Below are 26,079 nucleotides of genomic sequence, written 5' to 3'. Positions count from 1 at the left end.
TACCAGTAGATGTTGTTTCTGTAAACAAGACGCTGAGTGAACACGGATGGCCACTTCAGGTGACCGGTTCATTGGCTGATGATGACACAGGAGCCACACTAAGTAGATTCAAACAGGTTGTTTACCTTCCAATATTTAATTTAAGTAAACAACTGCAAATAATTTAGCGCTTAAGCAAAAAAGTATATGAAATTTTATAGAAAAAGGTCTGGGTCTCTGGTCATAAAAATGCAAATATAGTATGCAAGCTCATCCTGATTTTTACTAAGAATGTTGGAAGGTAATCTAAAACGTCCGATCATCAAATATCCAATTAATTATCACAAGAAATATATCTCATAAAATTATAGTCGTCGAACTTATTTATATGTTACATATCAAGATTTCTTTGACAAGTTTCCAATAATTTATAGTTTTGGTCTCCATGTGCATGTTACTAACAAAACTCGATTACGAAGCATATTCTGTGCCAGTTTTTTTTTTGCGATATGAATAACAATAGTGATAAATGAACGAATACCTAGATGCAAACCGTATCAGGCACGTGTTACGAACTGGCATGAACCATTCCAATGTCATAGGTATTAAGCCACGTAATGCAACGAATGTCAACAAATTTTCATAACTGTTCACACTGACGGACTATCGGATAACATTAGGGACATCTGGACTTTAATTGATCATTGTTAACGTCAACGAGGAGAGATTTAGAGAGTATAGGTAAAAAAATAATAGGCATAATGATTCAAATAATTATAATAACTACAATGAGTAATATAGATAATCATGACTCGACATAAAAAATCGATGTAATTAAAGAAGAAGTCGGTTAAAAATATAGATCGAATGTCTTTGAAAATGTATAAGACGATCTAAACAATCGAAAGATGACTGTGCAGCAATTCGGAGGACAATCTAAGACATGATCTAGATTACAAAAACACAACGGCAGCTAGTCACAGGCCGTAAGTTCAAAAACAACCAACAAAGAAATCGATTTTATGAACTTGAAAATAAAAAATGCATTCATAGAAACGAACGATGTAAAAGTTACGATTCATCCCCTGGCAACGACCGTGAGTCTAGACCAAACTTTTGAATCTGTTTTGGTTGTTGAACGCGAAACAAAAAAATATAATAATGAAATTTTGATGAACAAATACGGATCATCGGTACAGTGTATCATTTTGAAAGATTTTTATCATTGATTACTCTTTAAGTGATACTTTAAGAGGTTTTAATGTACGCTAACATTTGAAGTAATTACTGTATTTATTCATCAGTAGCTAAGTGATGTTACATCGGTTTTTGTTCTACTTTTAACTATAGAGTTGAGATCGCACTTACCTCAATTCGCACGGTCACGCTCATTGACTCCGTAAAACCATTATTCAAATCGATTTCCTTGCAAAATATCCTTTCTCATAGGAACCTTCCATTTAGCAGGTATACCGTGAACAGATTACATTTAGAAACAGTTAAATTTTCCATGATGGCAGTTTACGATTTGCATTAGTACCCGATTAGGGCCACGATAGTTCTTTGCAGCGCTGCAAAAATACGACACGGTGTACATTTCGTGCGTTGAAAATTTCAATCACGGATCCGGTGTCGACTCTCTCGAGAGGATTAATAAAACCGAAGCAGTTTAGCCGATGCGATACTAACGGACCAATGAACCTTGGGATCACACGCATCATTGAAATGCGCGGCCGAAAAATTCGTAAATTGCAAAACGTCTAGACTTTTATCCGTTCAAGGACTCCTGACAAAAAGCATTAGATGTGAGCGCGACGTGCGATTCGTCGCGCCCGCGTGGTTTATAATTGCAGCCGGTATCGGCGCATGCGCACTTCACTTCTCGATTCATTACGAATGCGTATGAAATACAATCATATTAAAATGTCGAAAAACTTAATCTCACCTTTTTTGTAATTATTAATTAATCCTCGATATGATCAATTTGATATGGTTTTTATTAATCGATTAGGACGGTAATTGAGAGTTGATTTAGCGACGAATATGCAAAAGATGGTGGGGAGAAATACAGAAAAAAGACAGGCACGTGTTGATAACCTACAGTTTTTGTTACTCTCTCGTTACCGGAGGTGTTTTAAGGTGTAAGCAGTGTTTAAAACCCAAAAACTTTTATAATCACTTAGGAAATATAAAGGTGGAATAATATGTAATGAACAAGGGAGTTATTGAAGTAAATGGTAGTAAGGATTTCTACAGAACCATGCAACATGTGCTAAATAAGCTATAAAAAAATTAGAATATATTTAAATTCTTAATTGCATTGTATTAAAATTAATCACGTATGTATTGTCAAGATTTATTAAATCCGGCGCCGTAACAATGTGTCATTTGCTTAGAAATCATTCCACAAATCGATCGTAAGCAAAGTTAAAACCGATTGTTGCGACCGAAAATATTGCAAGCATTAATAAATTACAATACACGAAAGGAGTTGTTTTAGGATTCAAAGTATGCACCGACAGCTATAGTGTTTATATGACAAGTGTTGAGAATTGAGTCAGAAATGCCAATGCATTGTAAAAACGTATACAAATTTGTATTCAGGACTTAGAGCACATGTAATACTGTGGGTGGCACTTGTACGACAGATATAGAATTTCATGAATAGTTTTAATAGTTTTTTTTTCTGTATATTTCGGATTTGCTTCACTTTCCACACCAATCGCACAGAGTAATCGATGCACAGAGTGAATATTTGAAATATTACTATTTAAATAATTTTATATAGTTTGACAAATACAATAAAACGACATCAGAAGCATTTATAAACTTGATTCGAAAAGGAAATAAAGCCTTTTTTATAATTTACAATTACGTCCCAGTCGAGCGATATATTTTGTCACGCGTCAGTCCAAAACTTGCAGTGACTGTATTTTTGTAAATACCAACTTGGTTTGAATACTTAAAAAGGCAATGACCTCAAGTTGCACGATCTATTTTTTTATATTTTAATACGAGCTGTTGTTAACATATGCAAGAGTTAACTGATTACTTGTATTTGTTACTTTTTTCAGTAAGCCATTTTGACATTTAATGATATATCTGATTGGGTCAAGATCAACTGAATCAAGATCAAGGTTAGGCTTCGTTTATAAAGGTTTCCATAATTCAATTCAGAAATGAAGTCGGTATGTGGACAATTTTATCATTTTTTTTTTTCAATATAAAATATACTTAATACTTTGCTATGGTACATCGTAAAGTGAAGATCCAAAGTGACTGCTGGCGTACTGAAAATAGCTTTCCCGATATAGTTTAGAAGCGGAGCGGATACACGGCTAAATATTTACTCAGTATATCATTAATTGCTGCTGCTGCTAACCATCAAGTTAATTTAAAAATAACTACAACGAACACCCACAAAACGGATATCCCATATAATAAGTCATGTAACAAATTAAAACAAATTAAACAAACAAATTAAAAAAAAATATTTAAAATCGATTTAGATTTTTTTACTTCAGCGAATAATCAGATTACAAATTTACAATTTATTTCAAGCAAATCATTAAAAAAAGCTATTAACTTCATCAATAAAGTCGTGTACATAAGTGTTTGAATTCAACCAATGTACGGTCAATATCGACGTTTTTTCTTAAATTGTGAGCACGCGATTGGCAGCTTGCCAAGTGTTCGAAATAATTTCATATTTTAATGAACATATTGCTATAAACGACCTATCACCTCCGACACGAAGTTATCAAGCTCGGGAACTCCGACGTCTTAAGTTGTCAGAGTTGCCGAGCTTGGTAACTTTTCTATTAGCTTATGTCGACACCCAGCAACCAAGTGGCAATCAACACCGCAGACTGACGTGTGGCTAATGCATTTCGATGTTCGAATCAATAAAAAAAAAACACTAATTAAGAGAAACGCGAATGAACGCGGCTATACATTCGGTGTTTTTTTTTTATTCTTTTTAATTTAATCAATACTGATTTTTTTACGGATACAACATTGAATCGTTTTGGATGTTGTTTTTTTTTTAATTTTATTTCCTCCACGTCTTGATGAAATACTTTTAATTCGTTTAATTAAATTCTACTTTTATAAGATAACTGTATTCTATTTGATAACCCTTATTTTAATTTTAATTTATTATCTACAATATTTATCTACATCTATCTTTTTTAATTAAATCTAAGCTTCCATTGAAATTTTCCTATATGCAGTAGTTCTAAAAATAATTAAATTGCAAGCAGTGGAGATAGCAAGTGTTAACAAGGTAAATTGTGTTAGAAGCGTGCTCTGTAATTATAACCTTTTAATCATTTCCGTTTATTACATCTATAACTAGCTTTTACCCGCGACTTCGTCCGCGCGGAATAAAAAATAGAAAACTGGGTTAAAAATTATCCTATGTCCGTTTCCTGGTTCTAAGCTACCTGCCCACCAATTTTCAGTCGAATCGATTCAGCCGTTCTTGAGTTATAAATAGTGTAACTAACACGACTTTTTTTTATATATATAGATGAACAATAGATACTTTATGTGAAGGGAAGGTGGATTTGGTGGAGGATGGTACGCATAGGAATGGGTAATATCCACCTACAGTGCATTCCTTCCTCTGTTAATAGGAGGTAAGGGAACACATCTGCAAATTCCAATGTTTATGGGAAGCGGTCGCTTCGCAATTTTGGTGAATTTAGATTGCCGCTTGCTCGTTTGCCAACATACACTAAAAAAAAAATGAATCACTAGTGTGTACTTCTTTAGGAATCCAAGATCGTTAATAAATTTTTTTTTTAGATTATTTGGTTTGATAATTTCTTATCACAGCTTATTTAAAAAATTTGTAATTCAGACAGTCAGGGAAATTATTAAACTACCCTCGATGTATATAGGTACATACTTGGAGAGACAAATGCATCACAATATTTATTGACGAGCTTGTTTTGTATTGTAGTAGTATAAATGAACACAGTAGTGTTCGTATCAAATACCGAATCTACCAGGGCCCCGACCCACCCAGCAGAGCTGTCATGTGCCAACGTCTACTTGTAAGAAGCCGCATCCTCGCAATCCGGAGACTCCCCAGAATGTTCGTATCAAATACCGAATCTACCAGGGCCCCGACCCACCCAGCAGAGCTGTCATGTGCCAACGTCTACTTGTAAGAAGCCCGCATCCTCGCAATCCGGAGACTCCCCAGAATGTTCGTATCAACGACCATGGCTAGAGCAGAGCCTGCCCATAGTAACGGAAGATTCCACAGCAACGATAAAAATATGCAGAGCATACGTGATATGTAGCAGGAAGTCTAAAAGATTGGGGCGCACGTAACACACACACACACCTATGAAGATCGTGTAAATGCTCATGCTTGGTCAGGCATCTAAGAACATATATAAGGCGAAATACACAACAAATAAACCTCTTCCGTTACCAGCATTAGGTGGTTTTATTTCCCCGTGCTCCGCATTGGGGGTGCACCGTTGATTATTGCCGGTGCACCTCCCGTGCGAGTTGTTCTGTATATCCGCAGTCAGTCCCCTACCCGGGGCCGATTTAGGATGTACAGTAGGGAAATAAATTAGCATAACAACACAAGCATTAGCGTGTTAGAAACATTATTTAAATATTACCAAGAGTCACAAAGAACACATAATTTACTAAAATAATAACCAATACAGTTAGATCGTCGGACTTGAAATTAAAAAAAAAACTCGGAAACATATTATCAATATTGTAAAACTATTCGCGTCATGTTTTTTTTTGTATACATTTTTAAAAATGGAAAGACAAATTTTATATGGCAAGGCGACAAAAGACTGCGTTTCTAATATGCAAAAAAAAAACAAGTTTTAGTTGAGACGTGTTAAAAAGCACATTTGTTATAACCCTATCTATTAAAAAATTATTTATCGGATTAGCGTATATGCATTCCATCTATCAAGACAGTGAAATCTACAGCTAATCTTAGAACAAGTTAAACTTTTATTTCTTATAAGCCTAAACCAAGAGACGATGGTCGCAGCTTTGATAGACCAAGGACAATTCCTTTGCTACGCTAATCCAACACATTCTCTTAAGCTTTACCTCTTGACTAAAAGACTTAGGAATATGTGGTACCGGAGGCCTAATTTTTGTCCTCTTTCCATTCCCATCCTTTTCTTTATAGGAAAGGATGGGAAGGGGAAGTGGATTTGGCGGAAGAGGGGACGCATAGGAAGAAGAAATATCCTCTTTCTGTGCGTCCCCTTCTCCGTTAATTAAAGGTAGGCAACGCATCTGCATTTGCGGATGTCTATGGGCAACGGTCGCCTCGCTATTGCGGCGAATCCAGGTGGTCGTTTGCTCGTTTGCCACCTTATAATATAAAAAAAAAAATATATAAATGTGGTCCGACTTCTATTGTATTTAATACAACAATGTTTAGGAACCTCATATTCAAAAATAGTAAGTTACATGTACTTCAAATCGTAACAGCGACGTGATTTAAAATACAACCATGATCAGACTTTTAATAAAAATAAAAACCAAAACATAAATAAAAGTATTGTCATCATAAAAGACTTCAATTTTGAATGTAATTAGGTAACGCAACCGCAATCCGGCACATCTTTCAGACACGTTCAATATTTGTACATGAATCGTAAAACTTTACTCAGACATCGCCCGCAAAACAATCAATATTCTTAACGTTTGTACGTAAAATTTAAATAATTTATTATTTTAGGTCGTTGTCACTGAGTGATGTCAGACAGGCGGACAGACAAATGACTGGACAGATATTAGCTTGCCGATGTTGATGGTGGAAAAAAACAATGCCATTGTATCGAACATGTAATGGACGTACGAAAAAAAGATGCACGGATATTTATAAATATTCAAAATAACAAAAGAAAAAAAAAGAATTAAATTTGCATTCTGTATAAAAATTAACATAAAAAGTTTCGCGTTCCTTCTATTAGCACATCCTCATTGTCACCGGTCCGCTAAACGCTTCGTCCGCGATAATTGACACACAAAGGTTATTTTTGCATGAAAACTGCGGGCCTATTTAACTGAACGTTCAGTTTGATTAGCGTTAACTCGCTTATTGATTCAAAGCAGGGCTGCACAAACTATAGTCCGAAAACATAACTTCTATCTACACTATTTAAAGATGACTGATGTTTATTCACGAATTTTTATCCAGAATTATTTGTTCAACACTACACGCGCAGATCGACGGGTTTAGACCGTTAATCAGTTAAGATCGACTGAGAATCATGTAAGAATCAGTCAGACCGTTAATTAGTATCAAAAATTTAATGTCAAGTAAATACAGCACCATAGGTAAAGTTCGGCATTATTTCCAAAATACTAAATACGGACCACTTAACAAAAAAGATTAGTTACCCCTGGTTTTAAAGTGTTAATCGTATATGATGATGAAATATGTACAAGGGATTGAGAAACTATCACAGCTACTAGGACTAGAAAACAAAATCTCTGTTCGTATTTATTAAAAAAAACATCAAAGGGATTTATTTAATTTGTATCCAATAAACCTAAAGAGCCGACCGACGTGTCACAATTACATGTCGTTATTCAAATAAGACTTTGCGAAGCACTTTAAACAAAACACAACATAAATCGCTGATCAGGCTACCATTGGCTTTTACGTCACCAAAGGCATCGATATTTGATACAAAATCGTTCTCATATTACACAATCGAAGCGCGAAATTTATCGGCATCGTCAAAACAAAAGCAAGCCGCGTTGACACTGAAAATTACTGAATCAAAGTTTTCATTACGTATGACATTATCAAAGGCATCCATTCCTTGTTTAATTTAAAAATGAATTATTATTTTAGGGATCAAAGCAACCTAAAGCTCTTTAATTCTCACTTCAAGAATAACTTGATTTACTTCAGAGGTTATTAAACTTCTTGTACCACACGAGTTGGTAACAGAACAGTACCGGTGCATGCGTGATCGAATGAGATGTTCACATTTATTGCAGCTTATTCCAAGCATAAATATGACTTCCTGTGTCAGAAATGTGCCAATCATGTCAATGTTTATGCACCATAAAAAACAAACGTCATGCAAAGTACGGCCGTCACTTACGCAAGGGAACGCGTGTACGAATATGTAAAAAAAAAATCAAAAAAGAAAACCGCTTGCACCTTCGCATCACATTTACATTACGCGCTAATTATGTTTGCATTGGCAATTCAATCTCTCGGAATCGGAAACGTTAATTAAAAAAACAAATTGATGAAAATAAAATGGTTCGCAGAAGACATGTCGAGACGTCAGACGGTATCCGAGGATATAAGAATGAGTCCCATTCAATCTGAAAAATACTAATTTAAAAGGTTCAATCTTGCTGCAGTATCACCTTCGAAGCAAAACTCAGCACTTTACGACTCCAAACGATACAAACAAAAGTGAATCTGGATGTAGGAATCCTTGCAACCTGATAATTTAAATGAGGGGATCGAAATTTTCACTTTCAAAGTGCCGGTCCTCAAAATAAAAAAAGGAAAACCAGCGGTCGTTGAACTGTGTGATAGAAAAAGTTGGGCAAAAGTGCATCAAAATAAATACGAGGCAATAAAGATATTATTGCTGACAGTTTCGAGATTTCAAAATTCACACGTAGTCGTTTGACCCTAAAATAAAATCTTATTAAACTCGCTCGATTTAGGCTTTTATTTTTTTAGAATCGATATTTCTGATAATATCGATGTGAGATTCAGCTCAAATTACATTTATTCCTTAAAACAACATGCTTAAAAACCCGGACAAATAAACTTAATATTTCAGGGTTAAAAAGGTCATGCTCAATTTGTATCATCATTACGGATCAGTGAATTAAATTAAAAACACTAAGAAGATAAGCTTAGTGGGATTCCGGTTATCATAAGTGGATATAACAGTCGGAAAAGTAGATCAGAACCAAAGGGGTATGGGTATAAAAAGTGGTTTTATTGCTTACGTATAAAGAGGTGCACTAATATCTCTTAAATAACTCATCAAATTGTAAAAAATATTGCTTTTACACGAGAGTGATACGGCCATAAATAAAATGCAGGCTTCAAAAGCCGGTCCCTGACATTCGGCATTCAAATCTCGAAACGAAATTTATCGTCGCGACTTTTTGATGCGCGCGAGGGTATAAATTAAACGTTTAACAAAAAACTGTGCGCTTTGCCAATTCAAGAAAAACGTGTAAATTGCTAATTATTTTTTATTCGTTTTATTGGTTGCGAGCCAAAATTGCGGTGCAATTAGACACAGCCAAATATGCACACGGGTATCGCATATCGTTCGCTTTTTTTCAACAGTTTCGATAAAAGCTGTTAATTAAACATGCAATCCTATTTGCTAGTGTTTGTAACAATTCCAAATTAGCTATAGAAATTTCCATCCAAGGATCAAACACTCGAAAACTAAAAATATTTTTATGCAAAAGGTCAATTTAAATATTTTGATATTTTTAAATTAAAACTTATGTATTGTCGATAATTATTTTAGAGCATCATCACAAAAGAGCGCAGGTCGAACGTTTGTTAACTTCTTTCTGCAAAGACCATGACGTATGTCATAAATTAAAGCTATGGACGAAACGACTTTGATGGATTTTATGTTTCTAATTACTTTCTGCTGCAAATCAAAGACCGGAATGGAATTAAGGCAGAAATGCAAATTTTTATCACAAATAGCCGTTACTAATTAAATTTTAAGGATTCAGAATATTCATTAAATGGCAGAATTAAAATGACGATTATATCCAAGTTTTACTGCACCACATGCAATATAAAATTAATGGCTCTCCGAATATATAAATCACTGGGACCATCAATATTGTCATCGAACAGCTAATTTCCAAACGCTATCTGGCGTGGAAACTAAGATAGCAGTCACATAATAATTTAAGATGGAATTAACTTATTTGTCACTTTATAAGAGCTTTAAAAAGAGCATTTCATATATACTCAGCACACAACTAGATCAACTATAATGGAGCTCGTACGAACACGAGTTTTATTGAAACACCATCAGCCCGATCAGCCAGCAAAATAGTGTAAAAAAATCTAGACAGAATTTATAATTGTGTGGTGCCTAAAATGACAGACAATGTTCCGACCAGCTTAGTTTATACGTTTGTTGGATAGTTAATAAATGCTTACCTCTGCACTATGGACGGGGGCTCTGAACTTGAAGACGCGCGGCGAGTACGATAGCGCAGCAGTGGCAGCCGAAGCAAGCTGCACAGCGCCCAGTGCTGCCCTGCTCTCGCATGCTGGACCCCGTAGCTCGTCTATCTCCGCGCCCAGGAGCTCATTCCGAAGTAGACAGGTATAGGCAAGGTGCTCACGCCCGCCAGTGCCATCGTTAGCGGCGCCCTCCGAACGCGCCTTTTTAGCCGGCTGGTTCTCTGTGCCTCGACGTATAGCTGTAATGGAAACCTTGCTTTAATTAAGGATACAAAATTTAGTACACATAATGTTCATGGCTCATTTGGTTTGTTTTCGTCAAATGCAGAATGATGCGACGAAAATAAATGTAATTACTAATTGGAGGAAAACAATAAATGAATATAATAATTAATATATCATACATTAACAAGGAATATTAAGCAATAAACAACTAAATTATGTATTTACTAAATTTGATTTCTATTATTTTGAGTACTTTATAGAGCTCTAGTTATTCTACAAAAGTTAACCACAGAATTGGTTAAATTGTGCGTAAACACTGCCACCAGACATTGTGGATATTAACAATTTTATCTAATATGACGAACCGTGCTTCAGCTTTGCTATTTTACATTAAAAAAATTGGTCAACACCTTCAATGCTACTACGAATTTCAAATATTAAAGAGTACTCGCAGGAAGTGTTGCTGAGACTGAACATGTTACGACATAAACGTATCTATAGTAATCTTTAGATACTTTTATACCTAATTGGAAAAAGTATACGTAATAAATCCGGCACCACTATACATTAACAGCTTAGAAAGTGTTACCGTCGTACAATAGATATGGTCGTAAATTGACCTGTCTAGGTATAGCATGGTATTAATGCGTAAGCGCGTCGACTTGCCAGATGCGGTGGCGCGTGCCATCTGATTCATTGGTACAACATTTATCTCTACTTGATATATGATCACTGTCACCATATTTTCAAATAGTTACCAACAATACTATTTTTCATGTCTAAATGTAATTTATTTTACGGAATTTTGTAGTGACGATGTCTTCGCAATCTATTTCTATCACATTGACATTTGTCTATCCCGATGGTGTTTAACACAGACTATAATTCAATTTTTAATCTCTGCAAAACAAAGCTTTAGCTTTTTGCTAGGCAATCTGATTTTTTACGGAAATTATTAATAGCCAGCAGTGCGTCATCGTGGTTTCAGCATCAAATTAATTACCTACAGAGTAGTTATATCTGCGAATATACCTACATTACCTATACTTAAATAGCCTTTGAAATATGCGCTTAAAGTTAGTTTAATTTGCAAAAATAAATTAATTATATTTAAATAATTTCAAGATTTTTTTTTGTTTAAAGCAATAAAGTAAAAGGTATAATAATCTATAAATGTCTTTGCTTCCTGCCATTAAAATAAATCTAGTTTTATCTCTAAAGCACAGACAACTACAGATAAAATCAGTGGCAACTTGAAAATACTGCAATTAAAACAAGCCCTATATAAATGAAAAAAAAAATCATGTAGCCATTTAAAAATATCAATCACAACGCGTTGACGATTCGCCGACAACCGCGGGAGACATTGCCAAAAATATAATCTTTGAAGGAATGGCACACCACTAAAGTTCACCGAGCATTCGACCGGTGAATCATTGCACTACGTCAAAGTATTGCTGATTCATCCAACTAGTTACCGGAGCTAAAACTCTTTACAAACAAAAAGACAATACGTAAACGGGAAAGACTGGAGAAATGTATAAAGCACATTCCAATCCTTGTATCTAACGGTTAGATTCCAGTGTCACAACTGTACAACAATATTGTGTTTTCCCTCTAATTTTTGGAGAAAATTGAGATAACAATATATTCTTATATAAGTGTAACAACATTCGAAATTCAAAATTTGACTAGTAAGCGACAATTTTCTAGATGCACTTTACATAAACCTAGGTCTAATATTCTGCACAACTCTTTTGTCCATTTCCCTGTTTGTTGTTTGCGCAATTGTATTATCTATTTTATTATAACGATCACATAAGAATATAATCGACATATTTTATATTAAAGCTATGTACTTGTTACATAATATAACTGCATATGCAACTGCGGTTTCAAGATGTAATAATGCTCGCGTTCTATTAATTACAAACTCCTGTCTCACAACGAGTGACCTATTTATAAAGACAGTGAGACAATGTTCAATGCAGTTTAAAATCAGTGTGCTTGTTCTTTACAATAATTTCCACGTTCTCATTCTATTCTATTTTGGGTCAGCACACCAACTTTCGGCTTTCAAATAGGCAATGTTCCAATGTTCTCCGTTCCCCTCATCCCAATCCCTTCACATTCATATGCCTGTAAAACCTTTTTGTTTTCTATATGATTCTAAATTTAAAGATATGTAAATTTCAATAATATTCAGATTCTGTAAAAATAAATATCTAAATACAATACCTATTTCTCCCCGCATTTCTCGTTTATTTCCTATTATAGCTTATGTCATGTAAATAACCCAGGTAAAACAATTTTCAAAATCAAACACAGACGGGCGTGGTAGTATGATTCAGAATATTGACTTTGTATTGTTCTCAATCACGACTTAGGTTGAGTCTATAGTCTAGACATTTTTATATTTAACACGATATATGGCCATAAAATATTAAATACATTTATTTTGAATAGAATTTGATAAGGTAAATATAGTATATGATATATGACTTAAAAGATATACCATAGAAGACATGTATGAACATATTATAGTTGAACCCGTCCCATAACTGGGATAAAAAACCATTTCCTGGTTTAGTTGCGTCTATGGGACTTCGTAGCAATAACGGCGCTAAATAACGTGTTTTATCGAATGCTATAAGTTATTTGTAACAGTTATATTAATGAGTAAATTTAATTAAATAATTAATATAGTACTGATAAGTCAGTAGATTATAATAAGGTTCGAGCACCGATGAATGACTCCTATTGATTTCCGGTATAATGACCGAGGAATATACACATTTCCGGAAGACTCCGTTATGTTCTAAATTCAATTTTTCTTTGTTTTATTTCACACTATTATTAATTCACTTATATATTTTCTTAATTATTTACATAAGGTTGTTTAAAAAGAAAAATTCTATTACATTAACACGTGTTCAGTAGGAAAATAACTACAAAAATTATTTTTTCATGTTTCAATGTATTCACGAATTAGGTTTAGAACTTTCAAGTTAAGCATTAAAGCGCTATGTAAAAACAATTACCCGTCACGAGTCCATACACTTGTTATTCGGAACACGTTCCACGAATCGAGCGCCATCAAAACGTATGCAGATTTTGAACAAACGGATAAATAAATTCTCATAAAATGCAACGAGCATTATTGCTTATTTTTCCTTACATCCCGTAAGTTTCCACTACCGAAACATCTGTATTCTCAATGACCTTAAGAGTGAAAACAATCATCGAACAAGAATTTTCTTCTTCTTCTTCAAGACACAATTAAATCCGATGCAGCGTTGCGGAATCAACCTGACATAATATAAATCTCTCGCCTGTTAGATATGTTATGTTGATGTTATGCTAATACATCAAGACAAGACGCACAACCGGTATACACCCACACGTCATTTCAATGCCGTCCATTATATCAGCTGTACAATAATTATGCTAGTTTCACACGAGGACAGAGCAGTAGGACAATGCAGTACTAAAGTTTTAACATACTTAACATCATACAATAGCAGCACAGCACTGTACTACTCTATGGCATTGTGATACCTTTGTGTGAAACTAGCTAGAACATAACTCATAACGCCCAGCAGAGTGCATGCGCGGAATAAATGCTCGCCGACCCGCGTTCGCTTCTAAGAATTTTCCGCATAGATTTTCCACCGCAATTACGCATAATCGAATGCGCATGAATACTTCATGAGCGAGAAATCGATTTCGTGAAACGATTTTATCTCCAAACCATCGTATAAGGAACTTATCCTATTACGGGGCTTTAAATTTACATTGTCAAGTGTACTGAATTTTTTTTTTTAACTATGATATTGAGATATGAATATTTCAGTAAGACGTTACGAGAAATACATTTTAAAACTTAACAACCAACTTACGCTATTAACAGTTCATAAATTCCTTAGGTTTACACCATGACGGATAATTTCAAATAGACTACCTTAAGCTTTCTCCAATACTTCCAAACAGCTTTAACCGTGAAATAACTCAAGGTTACTTATGTATTTAAAAGTCGAGCTAAGATTTAGGTCAACGCACTCGCCAGCGACCGGACATCGGAAGCGCGCACCGAAATTGCATTACAATACGACGGAACGGAATAAATAATATACCATTAGTTGCTATCTGCTTGTACAGCTCATATTCGAGTTCGATCACACCTATTCCTTCCTGAGTGATGTCCATACATGGACAGCGACGTTATACTTTGTACTTTATTTGGTTAGCTACGTGACAAACGGACAGACGTAATTAATTCTGTCCCATCGCCAAATTTGTCGACGTCCTGCCGGATGGAAATTTGCACTGAATTTATAAACGTTTTAGAGTCGATTTTACGAAGGTGGGTGTATTAGACTAATTGTTAATGTTTAACCGACGTTCACAAGGCCGCCACCTACATGGTCACTGCCCACATCCATTTCTTCACTGCTACAGAATTGTCTGCAAATTGGAACGAATTGATCTAGCGAATATCCTATACAAGTACACACACGACCGTGTACCCATATATGGGAACACACACTAACAACAAATGGATCCCACGAATTTTCTCGTACCGAGTATGTTATCCTAATGTAACAAGAAGATGCATAATATGTCTGTCTCACCGTTGGTTTCCAAGATCAAAATCTCTGTAGAAAACATATCGTCATACTTGTCATTATCTTTGACGAAACAGAAATAACAATGTGTTTTAAACGGGGATTTTGATCTCAAAAACCCACGGTTAGTAGCCAGAATCATTCTTTAAAATAACAGCCAAGTAATTAGAAATATTTAAAACAATAGAATTAATTATTTTATTATCAGTTTTTATTGCGGGCTTTGTAAGGCAGTTGAGCATCATACGTAACGTTCTACGTTCTTAATGTAACTCACATTTCAAGTTGGGCATTTTAATATGGACTTTAAAAGAAGATATTTGGACTTTAATCATTGCTTATAAGATAACGACATATATCGCAAACATTTAATGCACTTATCATTCTACCTGATAGCATTTTATAGCGACCTACAATCACGTCCTGTGTGTTTTACAAAACCACCTTAAAGCCAAGCACCTAGATAACAGACCGCAGACTATGACACAGTTTATGTGAATATCTAATGATAATGTCTTATCAAGAACACTTCGTTTTAAAACACCCATCTAAAATCATGTGTAAATCAGCACGAATCGGTTCACAACTTCAGCTCACATAAACATGAACCGTTGAGCTGCGGTTCAATAACTAAATTGGCAGCTCACAGCGCATGGCGATGTACCTACTATAACTATATGAGTCGACGAGTTAACTGGAGACTAGGTGTTCTAAACTCGAAACGTAAATCACAACTCTATGCAGGTACAAATTGAGCTGAGCTGCTTGCCGGTTCACTGATCTGCTCATAAATTTTAGTTGAGTTACCCATGTCTACCTATCTAATTTTATCTATACCGCATTGTAGTTGCTGGGTTTCCATTTTCCCTTGTTGATATCATTTGAAGCTTTTTTAAATGGTTTTAGGCGTGTCTATTGTTTTACTGCCTTAGTCATAAGTGACTACGATAATGTAATGGATGGGCGGAACCGGTCGTGAGTTCGAAAACACGCTACCGTGTACTAATTACAATACAGAAATAATTATATACATTTACTGTCTAATAAGTTAGTTGAAAAGTAAAACAAGTTGTTATTTTTTACTACAAATTTTTGAAGTAAATTATTTCATAACCTTTTTTGAATCCTCCAATCATCAAAGTTTAATAAAAATGGCACCAAAACTGCGGTTCTTAAAAAATAAAAATACAGTGCAACAAAAATTCATCGAAGATCCCTTGAAATGACTTTAAACATGTTAATTAAATTAATATATATCCCATGAATGTCCTAAAAGCCCAAATGGACAGGCATTTACAATAACCATATGTTACAGAGGTCAAAACAAACTTTTTAGTTCATACTATTTAATAATAAACTTTATTTTTAAGTCCTTTCCGTTCTCGCCTTGGCCATCAAAAACAAAAAATAAATTACATTACAAATGTAAATGTCGACAGTTTAATTGCACATTTTAATACTAAAAATTGTCACAGCTAATCGCTTAGTTAAAAAAAAATTAAAGGTCAACGACATATCTTCTACAAAACTATGGAACATATTTGAAGTACCTAGTAACAACAAGTCTTTACACAGTATATAATGTATGCAGGTAAATTTAGAACAGTACGATGCGTGTGCGCAGGTGCGGTGCATGAAGGTTTGATAACGCGACCCATTTACAAAGTTACGTCAACTGGAGCTACTACCGCTTCAAATGGCACTTTAGATTCGCTTCATAACCAATAAGGATCTAGTAACGATTGTAAGCGATAAATTTAGATAAGTTCTTGTAAAAACACTCAACTTTTTTTAATAAATTACATCACCAAAGAATTTGCTATAACAAAAAATGAGTACATCAACCTAAAAAGACTAATGATTCTTAAAAAAAATATATTTTACATATGAACATCCTTAAAATATATTTCATCGAATTAGCTAGGTACAATAATTTATATAAATTCTTTTTTTTTTGTAGTCATAAAAGGAATTTTAATGAATTCTAAAACCGATAGAAACAGAGTCATGTGCAGTGTACACAGCTTGTTCAACTTTAAAATAAACATCTTCCGATAACGTAATGAATTCAAAGTCACCTCAATATTGTTTAAGTTCATGTCACATGAACTGTAAGAACATGTACATATGTATATTTATAACCTTAGGTGTTACACACAGGCTACGGTATTGTTTTAAAATATTAATAGACATACCTACTAAACTTCAGTTTTAGAATTTTGTATAAACTCCGTTTGTGAAGTTACCAAACAATCTTACTATATCTTAATAATATTTTAAATGAGAATGTTTGGATGGATCGATGTCTGCACAGATCTGGATTTAATTTGCTATAGCTGAAGAACACTTTGGAATTACGCATAAACTCTACTCGATTTTATTTTAATTCCGCGCGAAAAGTCGCGTTGAAAAGCTATATATTATAATTATCATATCATGCAAAATACACCCACTGCAATCGATGTACATAGTTATTTATTTTATGGAATGCAAGTCCATTCCAGTCTAGGCTTTTCCTAACTCTACACTAGTAATAGCGCTACGTCGGTAACGGTAAAATGCGCATCGCAAACTGCATGTCAATGCAATGCAATGCAATGCATCTCGCATCACGCATTCACATGGCATTGTAGTTTCTTAACATCGTTATCGTGTCTATTAGGGCCACTCGAACAACGCATGCTTAAAGCCAATGTTTTTGTATTGAATGCACCCATTTATCAGAGCTATATAACCTTATCGTTTGACCCGAACGTTACACAATCGAAATAACATGCAACTGTTCGGGGAACTACGTAAGGTAATCTACTGTTTTGTTGTTTATTTTAAGTGCATATTTCTACGGTGACTGTTTCTTGTTATAACTGTGGATTTCCACTGTCGAAACTCAATCATTATCCCTCATTTACAATTTCAATATCTCTTTAACAACAACATATTCTGGCAGTGGTAGTTCACGGTTAGAATATTTTTATTTAAAACCTAAAGTATGTGTTTAATACGTAAAATTAAATGTGCTCTACGCTAAAACCACGTGGCTTCAACTGTTATAAATAATAATAAAAACTAAATCATGTGTCAAATAAAAACTTTTTCGTGTTTAAAAAGCTACGATAAACGAAAAATAAATCAAGATATGCAATGAATTTTCTTTATCACTGACCACATTTAATTATTAGGCTCATGAGAGTTACATATAATTTACATTAACATTAACCACTCAAATAGATAAAGTTACCACAAGTAATTTCCTGTTCACATACAAGTTTCAACAAAAACATTTTGAATATAAATTAAATTTTAAAATTATCAAAAAAAAAACAAAGCACACTAGTAAGTTAGGGACTTGATAGGTATAAAATTATGTTATTAATGCACCGAGAACAAAAACAGCAGTTTGTATTCTACTTGCCGTTTGCATAAAATAGCCGAGGTTCACGTTTACGACTTGCGCGGGTAGAATAAGAGCACTGACTTCCATATCGCTGGGGTTTTGCAAACTAAATAATCTTAAAATGAGCTCCTTTTTGGAGACTCGTCCTAAGGTCAAATGAGTTACATATTATAGCATGAACCGCTCGTATCAAAATAAGATTGGTATTATTCTTTCCACCATCAAATCTCTTGACATTTTTTTTTTGATTGACAGGTTATTTGAGTCGAATTGGAATTATCAGTCGACAATATTACCTTTATAACTTTTTTTGTCAAAAAAAAAAGAACAACCCACACAGAAAAGTGTTGTCATCAGAAATAAAGAAATTAAACCCTATTGCACCCATCATTATATTGTTAAATAAAACTATTCGTCTCCTCTCTATAGCCCACCCACTCATTTCTCCATCCAATAATTACAAAGAAACCTAACTAATAGTAGACAATTGTACTTAATATTAAACACAAAGCAATGTACAAATCATTGAGAACATAGTATTCTGACAGAGTCATTATCCGCGGTGCCCTGTAAGGCAAGGAACCCATATTGCCTCTTGTTAGTTGCTTAGCTAGCTTCCTAGATATGATGCGATCTCGCTGGGAGCAACCACGCTCGACAATCGACAACTGTGGGTGGTTAATTACGACTTACGCTGTTATAAATTGCTAGACTGTCTTTATAGGTACTGCTATCTATGTTATCTTTTTTTAATGTAACAAAAATATTTAAAACGAGTCATTTTATGTGTAAATATGATATTAAGTTATGATTTATAATGCTTTAAATTGTTTTAATGGAAGATTTATTCATATGCACCGTTAATATATGAAAAATATACAAAATTATATTTGGGGTCTGTAACATACATTTTGCTCTAGAATCTGACAATTATTTACTATATAGTTAATAATGCACCAAGCAAATAATAAAACTCTCATTTTATTACGTTCCATTGGAGCTTTAGATTTGAAAAAAATATTCTCAAACCTTATTCAAAGGCAACGACATTTATGCGTGTAAATAAAACTAAATCAATGAGATTCGTCGCATATTTATCTCAATTTTACTGCGGTCCTCTACAGGACCTTCTAATCGAGTCCAAACTTAGGCAACGTTATGAATAAAGATTTTTTTAAAACCTTTAGTATCGGATGCATCACTCTTTAGAACAGGTCTCGCACTTTGCTGAGAGCGGACTGAAATTTGAAATTCTAAACGCGGGAGAAATTTATTGAGACGAAACTTTAAACTCGTAACGAACGACAGACAGGGGTTCTAGTTTAAATATAGCATCGTAATGAGACCGTATATTTAAACATCATGACTAGATACACGAGTATTAGGGGGCGTTCACTTCACGTGGAAAACGGAAAATGGCGCCCCACCGCCGACATAGGTGCGTTGAACCTGTACAATTGTCTGGCTTAGCTGATGAAACGAACGAATTACACACTCAGTGTCTGGGTGTCTGCGTGTGTGTAACGTATCGCCGCCCACGTGTCCTAACGCTGTCGACTCAAAAAATAAAACGTTGCATTTTACCGCATTTCAAATTAGATTATATCCCTTTTGAGGTCATTATGCTGAAGTTTCTTTGAAATAAGGCAATATGTTTATTTCTAAAACTTTGTCCTTTTTGTTAAAAGGAAATATGAGCTGTCGACCGTATTACACTAATGAGGTGATTAGAGGTAGAGACTTTCGTCTGAATGTACTTTTCAACGTGAATGAGGATCATTACAACAGGTAAAGTCTGGCGACATAATTTTTAAGCCAGCCGACTAAGTTAAAACGAAATGCTTACGCAACACAGAGTATAATAATAAACGTTACACTATTCATAGTTTTAATGCGAAGAATTCTACTTTATTTTTCCTTTCAACGAAGTCAAAAGCACACTAATAAATATGTTTCCTCGAACGATAATATTTTACCGCAAGACCTCTTTATAAACATAGCAGGACACTTATGTCACATACTGAGAACCTCTTATAAATTGCATATTACTTATACCTAAATACACAATAATTTCTCAACTTTCAATTGACTTTAATATTTGCATTATTGGACAGAGACTTTATATGTTAACTTTCGTGTAACATTTCGGTATAATACGAAACACCATCGCATCGTGTATATTAAATAACAAAAGTAGACAATCGACATTCATACATTCGTCGCTCGTTCAAGCTTTAATTAGAATGTGTAATCGATTTTAAAGCATAAAAATCGCGGCATCGTCGCTGCATACGGAATAATCGAAATGTATTCGTCGTCACTTCATTATGTATTCAGAAAAATCGATGATTCGCGAGTGCATTGAACCGATAACGCGGCTGTAAACCTAGCCGTCGCCCGTCGCCACAATACGCCGCACTCCGCTAGGAAATGTTATTCCCATCGATTTGACTGCAATAAAAATAAATATCTGTTGACGTTCTGTCTGCGACCGAAATCTTGTTAGACGATTGCATAAAATTATTCAAACATTCCTTTATAAAATATTTTTTTTACAGTTTTGAGAAGACGATAGACTGATCAAGTCGCTGGAATATAACTTGTTACATAAATGTGAAAATCTAATTTCATTGATTTAGTACTAGATTATTTTTTAAATACAGTCGAAATAGTGCAAGAGTACAATGTAACTTTTTTGAAAGTGGCTTTCATTTAAGTTACCTACTCCAGTTTACATTAGGGTCCACTTAGAATTGAGTTTACTTATTTTGACATTGAAAAAGGTATTGATTCTCGAGTCTGGCAGATTAATGATAACAGAGCTGTCAAAGCTCATCAGGCATTACATAACCTGTCTATAAATGACGTCAGAGTCCTACCGTGTTGGGACACAAGTATACCTACGTGACAAGTGATTTATGCTCTATATTTCAGGTGTCAAAAGCTCGAGAGGAATAGACAGTAAAAAAATTGTGGCAATCACACAAAAGAGATCAGTCCCGTTGACATGTGGACCATACATTATCCGGTTTTAGACTTGTAGCACACAAACGCGAAAACGACACGGAGCTGCAGCGAAGCGTCACAGGGGATACATCAAAATTATGATTTGGTTTCGCGCTGTCACCTTATTGGTACACACAATCATTAAATGGTTACTTAGGCAGTCTTTTAGCCTCCTATCCTAACTACACTGACCTGACAAAATTTCAAATTGATCTCAAATTTGACTTCACTTCGATTTTTCGCTTTCACAGCAGTGTGCTAGAAGCTTTATCTATACGAGACAGTATCAAGCCGTCAACTAAATCGATCACGATGTCACGTTACAGCGCCTTGTGATAAATGATGGAGGCACAAAAGGTATGTACGACAATAATACTGTGATAACGTTCGTTACTTCGATCCATTTCGTACATCGGTAATCACATTGATATGTATTTTAATGAGAAGAACTGATTAATACCGTATATGTCTGTGAATTAATAGATTTTAAAAGTCAGTTTGTTACATACAAGGCACACTTAAAGTAAACCAAAATTATCTTTCAATACAGGGTTAATGGCATAAAATTAAGTATAATTTGAACAAGAGACAAATCGAAAAGACAAGGATTAGACGAGAAAGTACACGTTAGAGTAGATATAGATATAGGTAATCTGTTTTAAGATGTCAATATGTATCGGATCTTGAATTATTTGGCGTAACGACCGATTTAATAAGGCCTCAAGACCTTGACAGCTTTTTGCTAAATTTCCCCATGCTATTGCCCAGTAGACTAACTACTGGGGCCTCATTGAGGCCTTTGTTGATTCAACATCGAGCAAACACATAACTGCTCGCAGCCGCGTGTTAAGTCGACGATAATTTGTATTGACGTTACACTCTATGTAGGTAAGCAAACATTTCCTTGTTTAACTATAGAGGCCTCTAAACGGAATACATTTTGCAAATCTTAAAAAGATGTTTTGTTTTGTGCCATTTACTTATCAGGAAATTGTTGAAATAGGTATCTAAGGTATGAGCTAATTATTTTTGACTCCATATTTATCACTATTTTTAAATAGCCCTTAGTGAAAATTTAACATACTAAATCTACGGAGAGACTTCTTTAGTGAACATAAAACAACTATCAGTGCGGCAGTTTTCTTTAAAAGCTTAAATAATTGTGGAAAATTTAGAAATATGCCTCATCAGTATTACAGCCCCTATATTATACTGAATTGCCGTTACCATGGTAACCTGCGCATTCAATGAAGATTTTAGAAAGTATGTTAGAGCAACAGAAGCGCGCTCCGGAAGACGCACTGAAGCGTGCTAAGCTTTACGCAACTTTACGAAGCTTTTAATAGTTAACTGTTTTAAATACTTTTAGTAGTGCGTAACGCTTTCTAAGCACTTTGTACTTTAACAAGAATTATACATGATTTAATTTCTTACTTAGTTCATTTTTAAGACGAATTATTATTTGTATTGCACACTTGTATCAAATTAAAATTTACTTAAAATGAATGCCCATAAATAACGCCTATAAAAGATAATATATTACTTTGTTAGTATCGAAAATATTAATAGGGTAGTAGGGTTGACGACAGGCAGGCCATAAAAACTTAAGCCAAAACTTTAAGGTTTATAAAACCTTATTTGCCGACCCTACGTGAGTGGAAATAGGTCGGGGAGATCACGTATAATAATCAAAATATATTAATACTAAACTTTCTCCACCTTTTCATATATAATCCGCATCTATTTGAGTTCTAAACATTCAGAGCTTCATCACAAAAACATCAATTAATTTAACTAGCAATCAATTCGTCTTATTTCAATCGGGCAACACTAATTCTTTTTGTATTAATCCAATCGTATTACAATAGAGAACGTGCCAATAAGCCAGGCTAAAATAGATATAAGATATTAGAAAACCAAAGAGATAAAAAAGCAAGAAGCTCATTGTATATTATTGTATCGCAAAATAAAAACGCAGATGAAAAAAATAACAGCAACGCAATATCTATTCGTAGGAGACAAGAACACCAACGGGTCAATAAACATCGAATGCGTTAGCAAAAAAAACAAATAAGATTATATATAAATATAATTATATATGTACGTGTCGATGACAAGCGAGATTGAATCATATGCAGTTGGTCGTATTTATGCAAAGCGACCAGCTGATCTCAGTCGGAGTGTACGCGGGTGAAGGCTGGTCAACGCGAGACACGTTTATACTCGTTCCGCGATGCTAACACGACTTGCAAAAAATATATACATATATGTATTTATATGTTTCAATACCGGTCACATACTGAACGATTGGCTCAGCTGATTGATGTGCTCAATTCGGTTACGTAGTATGATTCAATACATAATTTTTTCCTTGTTACTTAATATTTTATAATAATACAAGAAGAATCATTAAGTACTTTTACTACTTAATTATAATGTTTAAATTTTAGTTATTTATGTATTTTTAAAGGCAAATTTTATAAATGTTTTAATTATGAAATAAAAATGTCAAACCAACACTTTTTTTGCTGCCTTTACCTTTGTAGTTTACTAGCTGTCATACGTTACCCGGGCGGAATTTAAAAAAAACTTTATTAATAGCCTATGCGTTCTTCCAGGCTATATTCTACATTTATGTCAAATTTTAGCCGTTCCATACAACCTTTCTGTTGATACCTTCTAACAAACATCCATCCACTCACATTTATAATATTAGTAAGAAGTAAGACTATTACATACCATAATCTTGCTTAATTGTCGCTGTAAATAGTAAAAATTAATTAATATTTTAACATTCGACATTCCATAACGTTCAAACATTAGTTACGGAATACACCTAAATCAATACTGAAGTCCAGTTACGTGAGCACAATACAAAAAACCATTAACTTGGTTGCGCAACTATGTTGGAAAAATTGTCGCCAGCGAGACGTAGGGAAAATAAAGGCACGTTGACTCAGCTGACCGGCAATGAACTTCCGAGAATGATCGGAACGGTTCGCTTCTGAAAATACCATGGCAACGGGCGCGAGTGAATCACATCAGCTGATCGCAATGAAAAGCCCCGGTTAAAGAATGTCGACACTAGCTTATTACGTATTCCGTTTAAGGCTTTATTTTAAAATCGATATAATGAAAACGCACGCAATGTCTGAACTATTGCTGAGATAAGTATCAAACTGTTGGCTCTATGTTTTCTTTTATTGTTAAAATGACGAAATTCTCATAAAGATTTTGAACGGAATGAATGACTTTTTGGATGTAGAATTTTACTTAGTTATTTAACCGTTTGAATGATAATAATAAAGGCAACGTCAGATATGGGATGGGGAGTGGACGTGACTTAGATTGCGGTTTCGAAATAAGAAATGCACATGCACTTTGATACGTGCGTGCGTTTACATCATTATTACCAACGAAAAAATGTATAAATTGTAACCACGTATTTTTAAATAAGAGTTTAGTTTTAACTAAAAATTATTATCTCTCAGATCACTGACGAGTTCATATTAAATTCATTTGTTTTTCCTTATTTTATTACCGCCTGATAGGATTATCAATAATTTTAAGCCAGACATCGTAAGGAGATCTCACCAAAAATTACCCATGACTTGATAATGTAGATCTTCATAATTTACAGAAGTCTCAAAAATAAAATAAAACATGTCAATAGATAGAGAACTAATTACCATATAACAAAGAGGAATATTCACACGCTAAGTTGTAAGTTTAATGTACGTGGCGCCGGGTTATCGTCGAAGCGTGGTGAACACAGTTACAATGTCATCTTTCTGCTCGTGTAACTTTGTATGCACTCGCCTAACACTGTATTTATGTTAAGGGCCCTTTCACATCTTACTTATTGTTGATAACATTAATAACGGAGTGTCAAGTCAGAAATACATTTACCGTAAGTTTCTGAGCACAAAATTTCCTTATACATATTTACTTACTAAAAAGGCAAAAACATTAGATTCATGTTGTAAACCCTTACATAGTAATAGCAAGTAGAAATTACAGATTTTCATTTTGAAATGACCATAATGCATTTTAGGTACATATTCGACATCGTATCTGGAAGTTTTAAAACTTTTAATTATTTTAACTAAAAGACAGTTTTAATACCAGCATATTTAAGATAGTTCTAGATATTATCTTAAAATATTTTTAAGAGAAACACAAATAATAACTGGCTGCAACAAGAATGAACTCGCTCGACCGGCAAAGAAAATCATATTTTAAACTTACTTCTTGAAAACTTAAAAACTCAAGCAATGAAATAATTTCGTAGAAACAAACTTGTAACTATCACAGTACTAAGAACGCTACTGAATCTAGTTTTTATTTGTCTAGTTTTTGTTGAAACTACTTGAACATTGTATATCAAAGATGGATAACTTAATTAGATATGTAGGTGTCTGTAATCTTTTTATTTTGCATAATTCAAAAAGTAAGCAGCACAAAAAATTTATATATTTCACTATAAAATTTAAAGTTTATCTTTTGAAGAAAAGTAAAATCAACCCGGATACATTTTTAGATCTCAATTAATTCTTGAGAAAACATTGGTGACGTTGGACATAAAATCCATTGAGACGATATTGTATAAATAAAAATTTTAACACCGCCAATAA

At 34.2% G+C, this 26,079-nt stretch overlaps 1 protein-coding gene across 1 annotated transcript in view; it reads right to left on the bottom strand.

The window, feature by feature from the left end:
- Positions 1 to 26,079, bottom strand: part of LOC106711428 (fizzy-related protein homolog) — a 48,236-nt gene that overhangs the window by 10,707 nt on the left and 11,450 nt on the right. The window contains exon 2 of the mRNA XM_014503738.2: positions 10,169 to 10,434. Within this exon, the coding sequence (XP_014359224.1) occupies positions 10,169 to 10,434 (266 nt within the window). The remainder of the gene's footprint in view (positions 1 to 10,168; positions 10,435 to 26,079) is intronic.

This window comes from Papilio machaon, chromosome 3, assembly GCF_912999745.1.
Source record: "Papilio machaon chromosome 3, ilPapMach1.1, whole genome shotgun sequence".
Classification (NCBI taxonomy): domain Eukaryota; kingdom Metazoa; phylum Arthropoda; class Insecta; order Lepidoptera; family Papilionidae; genus Papilio; species Papilio machaon.
The sequence above is the reverse complement of the archived record's forward strand: the minus strand, read 5'-3'. Positions and strand labels throughout refer to the sequence as shown.